The following is a 16608-nucleotide window of genomic DNA, read 5'->3' as shown; positions in this document are numbered from 1 at the left end:
CTTTAAATTGCTAATATTTTACAGTAAGACAAAGATGCAATTTGCTACTCAGCCTAACAAACTCAATCAGCCTTACCTCTGCCTGCTCCTGACATCTAGAGTGTACTTTGAGGGCATTTAGGGGTATTTGTAGCTTAGCAAGTTAAAATGAACATAAATATCTAAGTAGAAGTAATTCAAATTTATGTTAAATCTCTCAACCAGTAAAATTAAGACTACCAACGGTTCCAAGAGATTTGACAATCTCTAGGAAAGAGTGTATTTTGGGATGGGGGGGGGGGCAGATAGCAAGATTCCCCTCATCCACCGCTTCAATTAAAAAACAAGGGATAAGGTCTTTAACAGGTGGTGATATGAAGTCTGAGTAATTGGCTCCTGGTTTCTTTCTTGCCACTATTTTAAACAAACATGAAAGGTGATTCAATAAATATTCAACTCCAGCCATATACCAGCTGCAGTCTGGTTGTCTATTATAAAGAGCCAATGTCTATCTAATCTGAGGTTAACCATTTGTGCAAGTTAGGGAATTAAATAGTAAAAACGTGAAGTAGCAGCCTAGGAGTTGCTTCAATTCCACTGACAAGGAAGCATGTTAACAGGCTCAAACAGAGGACACTTTTATGAAACAGCACTGGATCATTATCTGATTATTGTGCTAGTAGGAGTGGGTCAGTAGTAACATCTGACTCAAGAGTCAGATAATTACCATGTCTTACATGCTTTTAAGTCTTCGCCCTTGACAAGCCCACCCATATTTCACATTACATATGATCAAACTTGCAATCCCCAGTTGAGGAAGGCGGAAACTGGGGAGGGTAGAAAAGCTCAAGCTTTACCATTTCTATTTTTCTTTTCCCTTGCCCAACCCATTAATGAGTAAAGAGTTAACCTTTTACTACTATTCCACAATGCAGTGGCAGAGAAGATCTGGTGGTGGCAAGACTATGGCTAATGTCCATCTCGCAGGGACTACATTATTTCCAACAATAAGATTCTCTCCCATGCAGGACTGTATTCCCACACCACTAGCATAATCCTAGTTATCACTGGTTCACAAGAAAGAGCATGATGATTGAGAAACCCTACAGCTGGTTCCTTGCGCTGCCATTTCGTCTCTGTTGGTCAGTGGTAGAGAAACTCATAAGGTCTTAGAGCAAAACCAAGTTCTATGCTGGATCTTTCTTTATTAAAGGTAATAAGAAATGGCAACCATTGCTTCAACAAGAAAGTGTTCAAGACATTTGGCGTGATCCACTATCTTTTATGAAGTGAAAGATTCCAGGTCAAGTGTATGTATCTACCAGTCATCTTCTGTTTGAAGATAGCTGAGGAACTCTGGGGAACTGGATTTCACCAGTAGGCCAGATCATTACCCCCAGCAGCCAAATTTGATGTTAGGAGACCCATTTTGTCACAATGACGCCAGTTTTGTCTGAAGAGTTTAAAATCAAGCTCTGAGAGCAAAGGTACAACCCACAAAATCCTGGCAATCAGCTAATCACTGGCATTTACAAATCCCCTTTGGGCTGAGTCACGGCTTGATCTGCTCTGCACTTGACATAATATGACATCAGGTGCAGGCCAGGTGGGCATGACTTGGCTGAAATGGGCCAAATGGTCAAAGGTCCTCTACTGTCACCTTGGAAGAACACACACACATTAGGAATTGCTGGATCACAGCCATTGCACTTACAGCCACAAGAACAGTACAACATTGTTTCATAATGAGTCACTCATAGGCACCCTTGGATTATCTGATCACCAATTAGCATCAACTGTTTTAGCAGGAAGATTTCTATCCGTTAAATGGAGAAAAGCATTGTTGCCGTTGAGGTTGTATGCAAACCCTTTTCAACCACTGAATTATCCCAAGGATTTCGCTCTCTTTTTGGTTCAGAGTATTTCAACTCTTATAAAAGTTCAATGCTTTCTAGCAAGATGAAGAAATGAAAAAGAACTCTGTGTGGGAGGATTTAACCTCAGTCAGTACTCCCTGCAAGATTTAAACTAATATGCAAGATATGTAAACATTATAGAGCAGTCAGAAACAAATGAAATGATGAATCCAGTTTAACAGTATTCAGCTGTGATACAAGTGCCAGAAGGCAAGGTTTGTTATGAGTAAATCATCTGGATGAGGTACAGTCCTCGGTTCAACCTCGGCGTGCCCTACTGAAAATCAGTGTCAAACTCTTGAGGATCAAAAGTACATCAGATAACTGGAACCTGCAAAACTCTAGAAAGCTAGAAAAACGTAATTCTATGTAGAAACAACTACAAAATGAAAGGATGAGTTGTCTTGTTTATTTTAGCTTTAAAGAATCACAACTGTGCACATTTACAGAAGGAAGAAAGCTCGAAACTAACCTCGTATGTGGTTTTAAATGCCATCTCCTGGTGCAGACAACAAAATGAACCCGTCACCTTCCCACCAAGATAAAAGCAATGCTCTGGTTTATGGATTTTCAAAAGCAAGGAAGGAAGGCAGGAGGGAGGGAGGTTTCAACGGAGACACAGACATTTGAAAGCAGAAGCTTAAATATGTGTGTGTGTATCTGTCTTGATTGGAGTCAGGGATCAGTGCCTGGGATCAATGGAAAACCATATTTTCTCCAGAAGCTTTTTGTACTGGCACCTTAAAAGCATTCTGTGGTCTCATGAACCTCTGCCCCTCCTGCACTATTTTAATCTACTTGATCCTTGCTCCTTCTTGATTTGTCTCAATCTTGGGAACATTTGGGGGAAAGTGCAGAAAATTTGTTGTTAGAGAGATTCAAAGCCCTTTCCCTCAGTAGCATATTTGGCATGGGAGAACTCAAATGCCCCTTCCGCAGATGGCATTTGTTTGTGGTGAAAATGGTCTAATTAATAGGGAACTGAATTTAGAGAATGCCATGGGTTTGTCAAAAGTGAGTTCTATATTTACAAGTTGTTCAATGTCCATGAATTGCCAGTAATAAAAAGTCCCAAATGTAGAGTTTTTATAACTAATCTGGTAGCTGACTTCAAGATTTCTCTGTATCTGATGAACCTGGCAATAAAGCAAATGGGGTACGGTGTCCCTCTGCTCTGGCTGTGTTGGTGAAGGAAACCAAATGCACCCACCTAAACGGCAGACAGGTGAAAGCTATTGCCAGTAGAAACGCTCAAAACAGGCTGTTTGTGGGCACAGTATTTGCTGGCAATGGGCCTGATCCAGGTCTCTTCACTACCTTGGCTGGTGAGTCAAGGAGCTAGTACAGCAATGGGCCATTTTTCCTTGCTCCCCACCTTCCATCCTGGTTTCTGCAACAGTAGAGGTATGGATGTGGCTACTGAGCCCTGACCCTGGTGGTCAGGGTTTGGATGGCCCTCTAAGGCAACCTTACTAAAGAGTTCATTTTCACCCATGTATATTTATGAGAGGTACACGGGTGGCGCTGTGGGTTAAACAACAGAGCCTAGGACTTGCCGATCAGAAGGTCGGCGGTTCGAATCCCCGCAATGGGGTGAGCTCCCGTTGCTTGGTCCCTGCTCCTGCCAACCTAGCAGTTCGAAAGCACATCAAAGTGCAAGTAGATAAATAGGAACCGCTTCAGCAGGAAGGTAAACGGCGTTTCCGTGTGCTGCTCTGGTTCGCCAGAAGCGGCTTAGTCATGCTGGCCACATGACTCGGAATCTGTACGCCGGCTCCCTCGGCCAATAAAGCAAGATGAGTGCCGCAACCCCAGAGTCGGTCACGACTGGACCTAATGGTCAGGGGTCCCTTTACCTTTACCTTTTTATATTTATGAGAATGCTACAATAGAATTAACCGCAAGTTAATTAATCCTTATTGAAATATATTAACTGAAATTAAATACATTTCAGTACAGATTATTTAAGCTGCATGTTTCTCAACGCTACAACTGGATGTTCTTACACTCACCAATAGAGGCTCTTTTAAAGCTACCTTTGGAAGAACATATTAAGTCCTCACATGTTACAATTCTTTGATCCAATCCAGACATTACTGCAGTGGTGTGGGGACCACTTCATCATCTGCTTCCACAACACTCTGGCAATGTCTATTATTTGGAGAGAGAGAAAGAATACATGGACAAGGCAAGTGACATTCTTCCTCCTCCATAGTCTTGTTCCATGTAGCCTTGCTAACAGGTGATCATAGCATCCAAATGTTATTTCCCACAACAGCAACCCCAGCATCTGATGTCTGGACATCATTAGCAAATGTAGTAAAAAAAGGAGGTCAGTGTTTCCAAGCGATCAGAATTTCCAAGTGTTCTCAAGATTCTATGGAACACAGATACAAGGATGTGTGTTTTTGGTTATTGCCATACCTTCTCAGAAACATCCAAATTGGAGCTACGCAGAATAGGTGGGGGGGTTATTAAATGTGTTCATGTGTTACCAATTAGTGTTCAGTCATCTTGAAAGCACCTCTGTAGTGTTACAAAGCAATAATGGTTTCGACTGAGTGATGTGACAAGGTCAAAAGACTGGTGTAAATGTGAGTGGATTCTTGGCTTCATAGCATAATCATCTTGGAGGCTTTTTGGTTGGGACAGCGCAATGAAAATTGAGAAAGGTACACATACAGCTCTGCACCCTATTAATACTTAGATTTACTTTCCAGGTGATAGCCAAGTTCTCAAAATAGGATCAGAGTAGGAATTTACGTAAGTCTATACCGCCAGCAAATGTGGTAGATGAAAGATGTAAATTCTCTTAATTTCTCACTTCCTTAAAACTGTATGTGCTGATGAGATCCATTTTATTGTCTCTAATTACTATAAATCCAAAGAGGTACTACGTATGCATGTCTTTGCATTTCTGGGTCTATAGAACAGATAATTGTTACTGACAAATTAGTTGTGCAAAACTATTCCAGACTCTCATGGTTTTGTTTCAGCCATCAGCAACAAAATGTAGCTGTCCAGATTAAGACATTGTTGGTCCTCCAAATTTATCCATCCTATTAAATGGTTCCATCTTATTGATTGTTATCTACTTTAATTTCTTTTTATGCTTTGAACATTTGTACTAAATGAAGTTTCTAAGAAACTTTCAAATCTTAACTTAAATTGAGTTTTTAAAGGATTTAAAACTCAACTTTAATCTGTATGTGGGCAGGCATTTACCAAGTGCAAGATTATATTTAAAAAGATTTTCAGCTCTTCATGTTTCATATTTTATAGGACAAATATAATATGAAATCTCTAGGTCTTGTGATTTTTTTTTAAAGTTTAGTACTTCCTAAATGAAACTAAGATTTTTTTGCCCTGCACTTTAGAGTGCACATTTCTTCGCTGTTGTTGTTCTTTAAAATCATTTCATTTAATGAAATTGTCTGAGTACAAAATAACCTTCACCCCTCTACTATTTACTGTGCCACCTGCCATGAAATGGAAGCAGGGTGCTTTGATAAATGGACGCAAAGGTTGTCTGGGTACACTTCCACAGGCAGTGTTGTCTTGTGCACTGAAATGCCTTTTTGTACCCTTCTAAAGTAATATACCACTTACAGCAGACACTGCTGCACATACTAGAAACCCTATACAGAGCAGCAACCCTATATGCCTATTAGTAGGATTTTCAGATGTCTGTTATATTAAGGTACCTTTAAAAAACAACAACACACACTCCTATTTTCAGGACTGAACAGCACTAAATGGTGATGATTACTTTCAAATACCCCACTTCCAAACCAACTTCATAAAGCAGAAGGTACAGCTTCAATGCGCAAATTATCTACTGCATTTTTCATCTAGATATCCACTCTTGGGTATATTACTTCATTCACATTCATTCACTTCATTAGATGCTATCCAGATTTACAAACACTCCAAATATAATTCCACAATTTCTACAACTGAAAATACAAACTTGGCCTGCTGCTAAAAGATCAAACTTCAAAACATCCAATTTGGGAAAACAAATAAGATATTATCAATTACTTTATCTTTGCTTCCAAATTGCAAAGCACGAGGATCTTAACTGATTCTAAATATTTGATAAAGTTTGCCTATTCAAAATCTATAAAAATCCTCAGTATAATTTTATGATTGTTCTATAAACATTTAATGTGGTCTAGTAGTATGTGTGTGGGGTTTATTTTTGAAAAAAGATTCAGATTACAGTGAAAATACTGCATGTACATATCATAAGCATATGCATATTTACAACGACAATTTATACTGGCTAAAGAAGAAAAAGGCTAACTCTTTGCAATAAATGGCAAAGACAAGAAAATCGATCGATACATAACCTAAATACCTTAAATCAGGATACATTGAGATAAGCCATTGGTTTGCTATTTAATGTGTAATAAAAGCTTAGTTAGCGCATGCAATTCTTGGAATGTGGACTGCTGTCACCTGATGGAAGACTCGACCATCACATGACAAAGCTATCATTACTGGGAAAACATGGCAAAGTAAATTGACTGAAGTGATAGTGTAGTTCTATGGATCCACAGTACATGCAGTTCTTCAACTTACTCTAGTCCCTATTGGGAAAACCCTGCCTCCTATAGCAAACTCAGCTGGTGACGGCCAACAGGACCAAATGCTATGCTCAAAGGGAAAAGTATAGTTTGTAGCACTAAAAAAAAAACCCCATGAAAAACTATATCAGGGGAACTCTCCTCCTCAAAAAACAGGCTAATGAGGACTGAACCTGTTTAGTGGCCATGGGAGTGACAAGTGAAAAAAAGGCACTGAGGAGGGGTAGCAGTGGACGAGAAGAAAGTTCTGCTTAGAGGGAACTGCTGGCTAGAACCCAGAACTGCACACTTTTTCGGAAGGAGATAAACAGCAACATATTGTTTTTGTTTCGGTTGTGACCAACTGAAGGTGGTACAAGGCCACACCAGCAGCCGATAAGCCTGAATGCCCCTCAGACAAGAACATTTTGTGCCCTGTACTCATTCTAACACCTGGCAGATTGGCTGGGGGGTTTCTATGCAGAATTTCTATACTTGGGCAGAAACAGAATCATGCTAGAGCAACTCAGCCCCACAGGCTCTGGTGTGACAGCCATGGGAAGTCGGGCTAAGCAAACAGCAACAGTGTGCTGGATGCCAAGATGGGAAGCACTGGTTTGAACCAAGTCTCAGGGAGTAGGTGAATAGTGAGTGAAGGACCTCCGTTATTTTCTGTCTTTATAGACAATTACCTGGGAGCAAACTGCAATTCAAAGCACAACACACACACAACACACACACACACACACACACACAGAGAGAGAGAGAGAGAGAGAGAGAGAGAAGAAATAAGGCATTAACAATGCATTTTGCTCACTCAAATAGGTCCCACTCTGGCAAAAAAGGTTTGTCTCTAGGTTTTGTACTTAGATCTGCAAAATTAATCTCATGTTCTGTGACCATAAAAAGACGTAAATTTACAAATAGCAAGAACTTTGACAGTAAGAGCTGTTTGACAGTGAAACAGTCTCCCTCGGGAGGTTGTGGACTCTCCTTCCTTGTAGGTTTTTAGGCAGAGGTTGGATGGCCATCTGTCATGGATGCTTTAACTGTGATTTCTGTGTTGCAGGGGGTTGGACTAGATGACCCTTGGGTGCCTTCCAACGCTAAGATTCTATGATTCTATTATTCCATTCTAATTTTGTTCAGAAAGTGGAGATAATATGCATGCAGGCAGATACCTTTTAAGAAGCTATACCTGCACTGTACATTTAAAGCAGTTACCACACCACTTTGAGAACTCCCACAAAGAATCCTGGCAACTGTTGTTTGTTAAAAGTGCTTAGAGTTGTTAAGAGACCCCAATTTCCCCACAGAACTACAATTCTCAGAGTGGTTTAACAACCAGTCTCTCTTCCTGGGGATCTCTGGGAATTTAGTCCTGTGAGGGCAAAAGACATATCCTAGCCAGTGGCGGGGGAAGGGGGTGCGGGTCACCCCAAGTGTCATCACTGAGGGGGGGGTAACAAAATGACAAAAATTTTAAGTTTTGTTTTTTTTTAATTAAGCTCACGAAACTTTCTAGTTCTATCCACAAAGGTTACAAAACACGGCTGGCACTGGGCACCACATCGCAGGGGCCTACAGCATGCCCAAGCCACGCGTCTCTCCTGGGAGTGACGTGGTGGCTTGGGCGCCTGTATGCTCCACACTGTCTAAAATGGCAGCGTTGGACTTGCATCTGCCCACCACCTCTCCCTCAGCCGCCCTACAGCTGAGGGGGAGGTGGCGGAGAGGCTCCATGCTGTGCACCCCACTGCTGGCTGCAGGACACGCGCACCGCACCCAGCACCCGAGCAGCTAGCTATGCTGCTGATCCTAACTACACTCAGCACCCTTTAAAAACTGCAGTTCCCAGGTTTCTTTAGTGAAGCCATGACCACAAATTATCCAGTTAAGTTTCCAGTATTTGGGGACAACGCAAGGATCAGTACACGCAGAGTCTAATGGATGAGCCTCACCCAGGGAAAATATTAGTTGCTAGAAACTGCTGGAGAGTGCTCTTGTGCTCAGGTCATGTTTGTGGGATCCCCCACAGGCAGCTGGCTGTGAGAACGGGATACTGAACTAGACGGGTCATTGGTCTCATCCAGAAGGCTCTTCTCATAACTGTTTAAAGTGGCATGATGTTGCTTTAAATGTATGGTGCAAATGTGCCTGAAATTTATAGTTTCTTAAGGGAAAATGTAGAAAGTTTCAGAAGCCAGGAAATGGATAGACCATTTGAATCAGTTTAAATGTAGGTTGTAAAATTGGTGAATTAAAGTGCCTGAAAAATGAGGTCAGTTCAATATTTGATCCACAACTCATGGCTTATCTTTCCTCTCTCATGCTAGTAGGTTCCAATGGTGTTCTTTCCAGATTTCAGTTTAATGTGATTTCAGTGTTCTCTCTGTCAATTACACTGCATAACTGGATATGAAACTCTCCTAAGCCAATGGAGTTGCTGTGGTCCTCAACAGTCTGAAGTATTTGTAAAACCTTACTAGCAAACCCAGACCAATTTATATCTCATGTGCTTTTCCATGAGTACGGGGCCAGTTGTCCTGTGGCACTTCATCTTCCACTTTTCTTTCTTTCTTTCTTTTTACCGAGATTGCAAATCTCCAGCTGCCATCCCCAGAGCTATTGCCATATCTGCAGCCTGGTCACTCATTGTGGCAAAAGGTGCGGGGGGGGGGGAGGTTAGTAGTTCAGTTAAGGGACTGGCTTTGTGCCCAATTGTTCACAAATTCTGCTGATCTTGAGGACTGCTTATATGTTTCTCCATGTGGGCAAGAAAGTGCTGAAAGGACAGAATGGTTGTATTTGCTTCTATGGGCACAAAGAAGTGCCAGACAGTTCTTATTCTGCAAGATAGATGTAATGAGTATGGGTTGCTCGTGCGTAAGTTGCCGCCTCTCCTGGCTATGTTGCCTTGTTTAAACCTTTCTGTCTGGACAGCCCTTCACTTCGTGGCTGCCTCAGTCGCTAGCAGAATCCGTCAGTGGGCGTTTCTTAAACCTTTTCCAACATAAAAGTTGTTTGACGCCAAGTCTCCTCCTACTCTCCCTGCGCGGAAGCCTTCTGCGCAGGGAGGGCGTGGGTAGCGGAGGACCCGTGCTCTCCCCGCTGGTGTCCGGCAAAGAGTCCTGGAGCCCTCTCACCGATTCCCCCATCTGCCCCCCTTTATCCCTGGTGTTGCGCTTATTTGCTTCCCCATCTGCTGAGCTGCCTCTCTCCCTGCTGGGCCCTTCTCCAGCATCATTTGAGAGCCTCCCCTCCGCCTCTAGCTCCGATGTCAGTTCCCTGACAATAGAATTCTGCCACCTTTTATCTGGCACCAAAGGCACACGTATTCCTACAGGGTGACTAAGAAAATGTAGCAGTTTGAAGCAGTTCTACAGGTGTGAGAAGGTGGAATTGCTGTCCAAACATCTGCACTATGTATATTTAATTGTTAGTTATTCAAGATTTCTCCCCACCACCTTTAGCAGGAGAGAGGCTGTGTCCTTGGAAAAGTATCCCTGTGCTTTAATTTCTACCGGGACCAGACCTACCATAGGACAATGAATGACAATTTTTAGATTATATGTTTTATTTTTTCACTCCCAAGCAGATATGCCCAGGAGATTTTCCACTTGGTCAGCCTTGGGCACTATGCATGTTTACTTATGAGGGATCTGATGTTCTGCTTCAGGCAGTATAATGTCTTGGGCTAACCCTGCGCAGTTCCGCTATTATGCCCCTGTAAAACTGCATTTCTCTGCAATCACAGAGAGATTCATGCCCATCATATCAGTTAAATTAAATAACTAGGCCGCAGTCTGACTTTTAAAAGGCTACATTTGAAAATGCATTCTGCCACTTGTGAACCAAAAAGCAGGGAGATAGAAGATGGTGTGGCTGAAGAGTTTTACATTCCCATTGTTCCTCTGAAGTCCTTTCAGGGTGTCTTGTTTGCAGTAGTTTTGCTTTTGTTTTCATTTGCCTGCAACAGCCCTCACCCCACCCCTCTCTACTGATCTGGAGGAGGACAAATTGCTGCCTTTGCAAACTACTGGGCTGCAGCCAGCTGGCAGAGAGATCCATTGCCCTGGGCATTCGGCTCCATCCCCTTGGAGACAGCACGTTTCAACTCCCTAACTCAAGCAGAGTGGAAGGGCCAGCGGTGCCTGAAGAATACAAGGTGAAAATCCAGAAAGCAGCTTTTGGATGTTCTCCCTGAAAGCACTTTGCCAAGTGCCGCTACATAAAACGCAAAACGCGATGTAGCACACGAGCCCAATAGCGTGGTGTGCTGCGTTTTGCCTCTGTGCAGACATTTACCGGCACGGCAAAGGACTCCTTTGCAATAAACATTCAAGGAGTCTGATGCTTTAACTATGTGGCATGTTCTGCTCTCGAATCTCAGCCAACATATACTGAAACCACTTGCTGGTCTGGCTCCCACTGAGATTACAGAGATCAGCCTGTAGGAACACTTTGAGCCAGCGTGCCTCTGCGGTCTCCACCCCAGGATGTTCTGCAAAGGACACGTACTGTGCAAGCTCTCAGGCTGGAAACGTGCTCCAGACTCTATTTGTGTAAACAAAGCTGGCAGCTTCGGTGGATATTGTGGAGCAAGAACAGCGCTGTTTTATATACGCTAGTTGCTAAGAGGAGCAGATGAACCAATTCAGAGTAAGCACATTTTGCCTGAAGTTGCTCTTTAAGCCAACAAAGAAACAAAAACAGGCAAAGAACATGCCTTTGAACTCAACTGAGAACCTTTTACAATATTTATAGCATACAGATTCACCCAAGCAATCCCTTAATGCTTGTATCCTGTTGATCTTAAAAGGGCCGTTAGAAAACCCAGGAAAGATAGAATCGCACAACAGATAAATTTAACTGCAGCAGGTTATTCAGGCCAATTGTCAACAACTCCAAAGTGAAAACGCAGATCGATGGCAGAAGCTGGGCGTGGTGCATGCAAAAATTGCATGATGTAATCATTGTCCATTTCAGCTTGTTAAAGTGTGCAGATCTTAAAAACACACATGGGGGGGGCATGACGGGGGGTTAAAATATAAAGATATGGAACTTGGGAGAAGGAGAAAGCTGTTTGCAAAAATTGTTGGAAGAATAAACTGAGAACACCATAGAATCAAGCATGCCTTGTAGAAGGGCTGGATACAAACAAGAGAAGAAAATATTTAAAATAGTATTGTAACAGTAGGAATGCTGTGTCACAGTGGATTCCCATGCTGATTACGTCTGCTCATGTCCTCCTTCCAACTGTCAACTGTTAAAACTCCTACTGCCACCACCCCAGTTGTCATTTCATACTCTAAGTGATCTCCTCCACATTCCCAACAGAAGAGCCTAATGGTTCATTACAGATTGACTTCTATACCACTCAAAATACCAGAGGCATGACCAATAAAAGTATTTCCTTTAATTTCTTAGACTTTTTTTTTTAAAAGCAGGGGATGTAATGGGGCATCTTTCATAATTTTACAAGCCCATACCGAAGGCCTACTCGTCTGATTCATGGCACATTGAGCCACTCATTGCAACCCCTCCTCTTCCACAACCCCCTCTCCCGCCCCCACTCCCCCAGAAAATAAAGTAACCCAGCAAATTATTTTGAGTGCTTTGTTGTTAAGATCCTTTGAAAGAAACCCACTACTCGACCATTGCACTTTCACCCTGCTTTATGTTCGCTGAATTTCTCCTGACAGTTGACTTTTTCGTTTGCCAGAACCACAACAAAGGAAAGCCTTGAGTTTCCATACAGGCCATTCCCCCCTCCCCTTGGTCTCTCTGTTTCGCTCTCCACTCTGATCATCTCACAAAGATATTATTGTTGCTGGCTCGCTGGGGCTCAGTGCACCTGAAGCAGATCAAAGGCACTTTTTTATGCCAGCCTGACCACACAGGTCTCTCTCCCACTGCATTAAATTAAACCTGATGATTCATCTCTATTGCCCTTGGGGTCCCTTGGTACAAAGAGAAGGAGAAATATATATATATATATATATATATATATATATATATGGAGAGAGAGATTTCTAACAAAAACATAGAGGATAATAAACTTAGATTTTATGGCTCTAATTAAAAAAAGGTACAGTTAATTTCAACCAACTGCAGCTGCAAATACATATCATTAAAAAGGCACACACAACTGCCCTATGTCGTCGGCGCAGTATATAAACAGGTACAGATAAAAGACTGCTTCAACCAAAGAGTTTTCATATATTCATTCCACAGCAGCTTTGGATTTGTTAGTTGTTCACTGATGGGAAATCATATTGCCTTTGACAATGGAATATGGTGAAAAGGCGGAGGGGGGGAATAGTAGTTCTGGTATTTTGAAACTGAAACAGATTTTGCAGCGCATTCCTATGTTTGCTTTCTTGCACGTATGCTCAGAGGGCTTACTGCTAATTAACTGTGCATAGGAATGTAGCATCAGCTATCTATTGATAGAAAATACTAACTTTTAAGTGGGAGTCTAACATTAGCACAATTTACATTATCACGATTATTTGTCCCAAATGTGCCACTTTGGCCTTGATCATATTGCCCTGTTACTGAGTCTCGCTGCACAAACAAACGAGGCATTCTATAGGGTGTACCAAGCACCTCACTTATTTTGTAATCCTCACAACAAACTTGTAACCCTTATCATAGATGGGGGAGAGAGAGGAAAGGGGTGTATGGCCAGGGGCATAAGGGCACAAGAGAGGGGTCAGCAAATCTTTTCAGCAGGGGGCTGGTCCACTGTCCCTCTGATCTTGTAGGGGGCCAGACTATTCTATTTTTTTTTTAATGAACGAATTCCTATGCCCCACAAATAACCCAGAGATGCATTTTAAATAAAAGGACACATTCTACTCATGTATAAACACGCTGATTCCTGGACCATCCACGGGCCAGATTTAGAAGACGATTGGGCCAGATCCAGCCCCAGGCCTTAGTTTGCCTACCCATGCACAAGACTCTCCTTTCTGCCGCATCTCTTATCCGTTTTGAAAAATTGGAGGATTGGTTGATGCCTTTTCCTCCCCATTTCTGTCCACATGATCTGCATTTGTAGCCAGTCAGGGCTTTACAACATGAATTACAAATAGGTGGCCATCAGAGGTATACCTGTGGTCCCTTGTGCCCTTGGCAAGGAGCAGTATCGGTGCAGCCCCTGGGGGGGACACCAAAACACTTTACCACAATAGCCACATTAGAAACTACTACATTTTACACAACCCAAGTACATGAAGTATCTGGAGTGAGGGCCAGGTGAGGAGGAAGGGTGGAAAAAATGTACACTTTTTTTGCAAGAGGGACAGGAAGCTTCTCCTGCATTTGATCCTGCTGCGACAGCGGCGGCACTTTAGCACACACATATACATTATACACTCCAGAAGCGGTCGCCTTGCCATTTCTCATGAACTTACACAGATAACTGGAGACAGATTTCTGGGGTGGGTGTTTTGGGGTCCCCCCCCCCAGGCCTGTGCCCTTGGTGGGGGCAGGAAGCAGTTTTGCCAACTCCTGGATATGCTTCTGGTGACAGTTCTCCCTCTGAGACAATTCTCTGGGATCTGGTGATCAGAAAATTTACTGCTTTAGACAACCATCCCCTGGTCCTTGAAAATTCTATCAGCTGTATTAGCTCCTGCTATCCCTTCCTGGGATCTGTCCATTTAATTTTCATCCTGCCTGTCTCTCCATTCTGCTGCCAGTCTGCTTCTACATTCTATTGGCTACCCCTGCCTGTGCTTGGAATCTGCCAGCCAAGGAACCAAGGAACCCTGGAACTTCTTCAGACAGAGCACAGATAAACTATGGAATTAGCTATTAGACATAGTAATGGCAGCCAACTTGGATGGCTTTATAAGGGGACTGGAAACAAGCATGGAGAGTAACGAATATTAACATGATGGCTCCAGTGTCGGAGGAAGTATACCAGCTGCATGAAGTGTCATCCTGAATCTATACTTTACTTCCTTTGCCTCTAACACCACAGTTTATAATTTCCCGCCCCTAAATTCATATGTTTGTTTGTGTCTGTATAAACACAAACACACACAAATCCAAAAATGTGTACACTGTCATTTGTGAATAACGCACATATTATTTATTTTGCTGCATATAATTTAGTGAAATCCTATCTAATGATTCAGTCTACATTTAAGCAAGTTAACAAGTTTGAAATGAAACAAAAATGACTGAATAAGATCACTGGATAAGACAGACAAGAAAACAGAATGCTTTCAGGCATGCATATATATATATATATATATATATATATATATATATATATGCATGCCTGAAGAGAGAGAAAGAGAGACAGTAAACTTTAATTGCAATCCCAGGAAAAAGCTTTTCCACTAATTCAGTGAGAAAAAATATTGAAGCAAAAATTGCTTATCTGGGCTCTTTTGGAGCCGCAATGCAACTCATAATTCTATAGATCATTAGAGTGCTCAGCACAAGATGGATTTATATTGATTGAGAGAGGAGGTGAGAGAGATGAAGGCTAAAGGGGATTTTCTAAAGACACTGAGTACTCAGTTATACATTAGTGACATGCTCATCATAAGCGAGAGTCTCCGGCTCCAATTTCACACTGTCCAGTTGAAATCGCAGTAGAATAATTTCTGACTTTGCTTTTACATTTTGTGCCTTTCCCTTAGTATTGATTTCTACTACTATTAAAGATGTTTCTCAGTAGCAGATGTATGGTGATCTATAAGAAGTCTCTCAAAGTACTTCATAATATACAGGATACACAAGGGCAAATAAATTAAAAGAGGTGTTTAAAGGGCAGCTTCTCATCAGCTGGATTTATGTGACTGGCATAATGATTCTGCTCCCAACTTACCGCCATGTGGCATGAAGACGTTCCACATATCACAGCGGCTCGGGATGTAATTGGCTGGTTTTCACAGGGCAAGTTATGTCCTTGCACTCTGGCTCCGATCATGCCTGGTACGGAGAGACAAAAAATATATAAGAAACCCCATTTTTAAAGACATAACTCTGAGAAGGCTGTCAAACAGTGTTATCAGAGAAGCCGATTTCTCTACTTCTACTTGGCTAATACATCGCCGCCGCCGCCACCCCCCCCCCATAAAAGTATTGATCAATCTAATGGAAGAGAGAACAATCATCATCAATCAGGATTCACAGCTGGAGTGACAGCCACAGATCCACGACTGCAGATGCAGCTACAGAGGGTGTTTGGGCACCCACACGGGTCCCCTGAGTTTTAAACAGAAAATGGCTCGGGGCAAAATGGGGGTGCTAAACACTTTGTTTGCCTGCAGTCTTCATCCTTCCAATTCTTACTCCCCCACACGGTCCATTTTTATACTAGCTATGCTTATTTATGGTCTTACATCCCACCTAAAAAAGAAAGTAGATGTGGGGAATGACACCAGGTTGGGAGCAATCGCCAAGGACAGAGGAAGAGACCGACACTTTTCTCCTGCCTGCTGACTTCTGCTCAAAATTGCCACCCCTCACCTCCATTTCACAGCCATTCAATACAATTTGAAGGAACAGAGCTATTGTCACTCTGCATTCTGCCCATACCCATTGGCTTTTCTGCAGGTGAATTGGCCAAAGCCACACAAGGAGGTAACAATCCAGTTCATTTTCCTTGCTTTGCATTGTTCCCCTTATTACAGACAACACCAAAAACTATACCTGTCACAATTAAATTCAGTCTCTGAAATATGGTGAATGTTGATGAATGAATGATTGACAGTAACTGAAATGAGGCTTTCAGCATTCACCAGCGTTTGTCTCACAAACAGAGACATACTGTAGTGAGCACTGACATTCAAAAGGTTCATCTGGGATTTCCAACATTCATGTGAATGCCAAAAGTCATTGTCTCCCCCCGCCCCACTAAATTGGATATATAATTCATGTATATATAGATTCCATCTGATAATGCAATACTATACCTGTTAACAAAATAATAATAATAATAATAATAGTAATAGTAATAATAATGCTACTCTAGTATCCCTTATTATATCCCTTCCTTAAACAATGAACTTCTATAGTGGAATCTATCATTAAAGGAGAACAATTTTGCATATTATCCTCCCATATGCAACATTATGGAGAATAGTCTTCCCTTTGTCTGTTATCATGGACTGCAATAG

General features: G+C 42.1%; 1 protein-coding gene across 2 annotated transcripts in view; it reads right to left on the bottom strand.

Moving 5' to 3' along the window:
- The window catches only part of FGGY (FGGY carbohydrate kinase domain containing), a 138287-nt gene that overhangs the window by 53604 nt on the left and 68075 nt on the right, over window positions 1-16608 (bottom strand). For both annotated transcript variants that reach the window (XM_081011826.1, XM_081011825.1), the window contains exon 8: window positions 15315-15418. In XM_081011826.1, coding sequence (XP_080867952.1) covers window positions 15315-15418 — 104 coding nt within the window. The remainder of the gene's footprint in view (window positions 1-15314; window positions 15419-16608) is intronic.

This window comes from Podarcis pityusensis (assembly GCF_964106645.2).
Source record: "Podarcis pityusensis genome assembly, chromosome: 6".
NCBI lineage: Eukaryota > Metazoa > Chordata > Lepidosauria > Squamata > Lacertidae > Podarcis > Podarcis pityusensis.
This window is presented reverse-complemented; position numbering and strand designations above follow the sequence as displayed.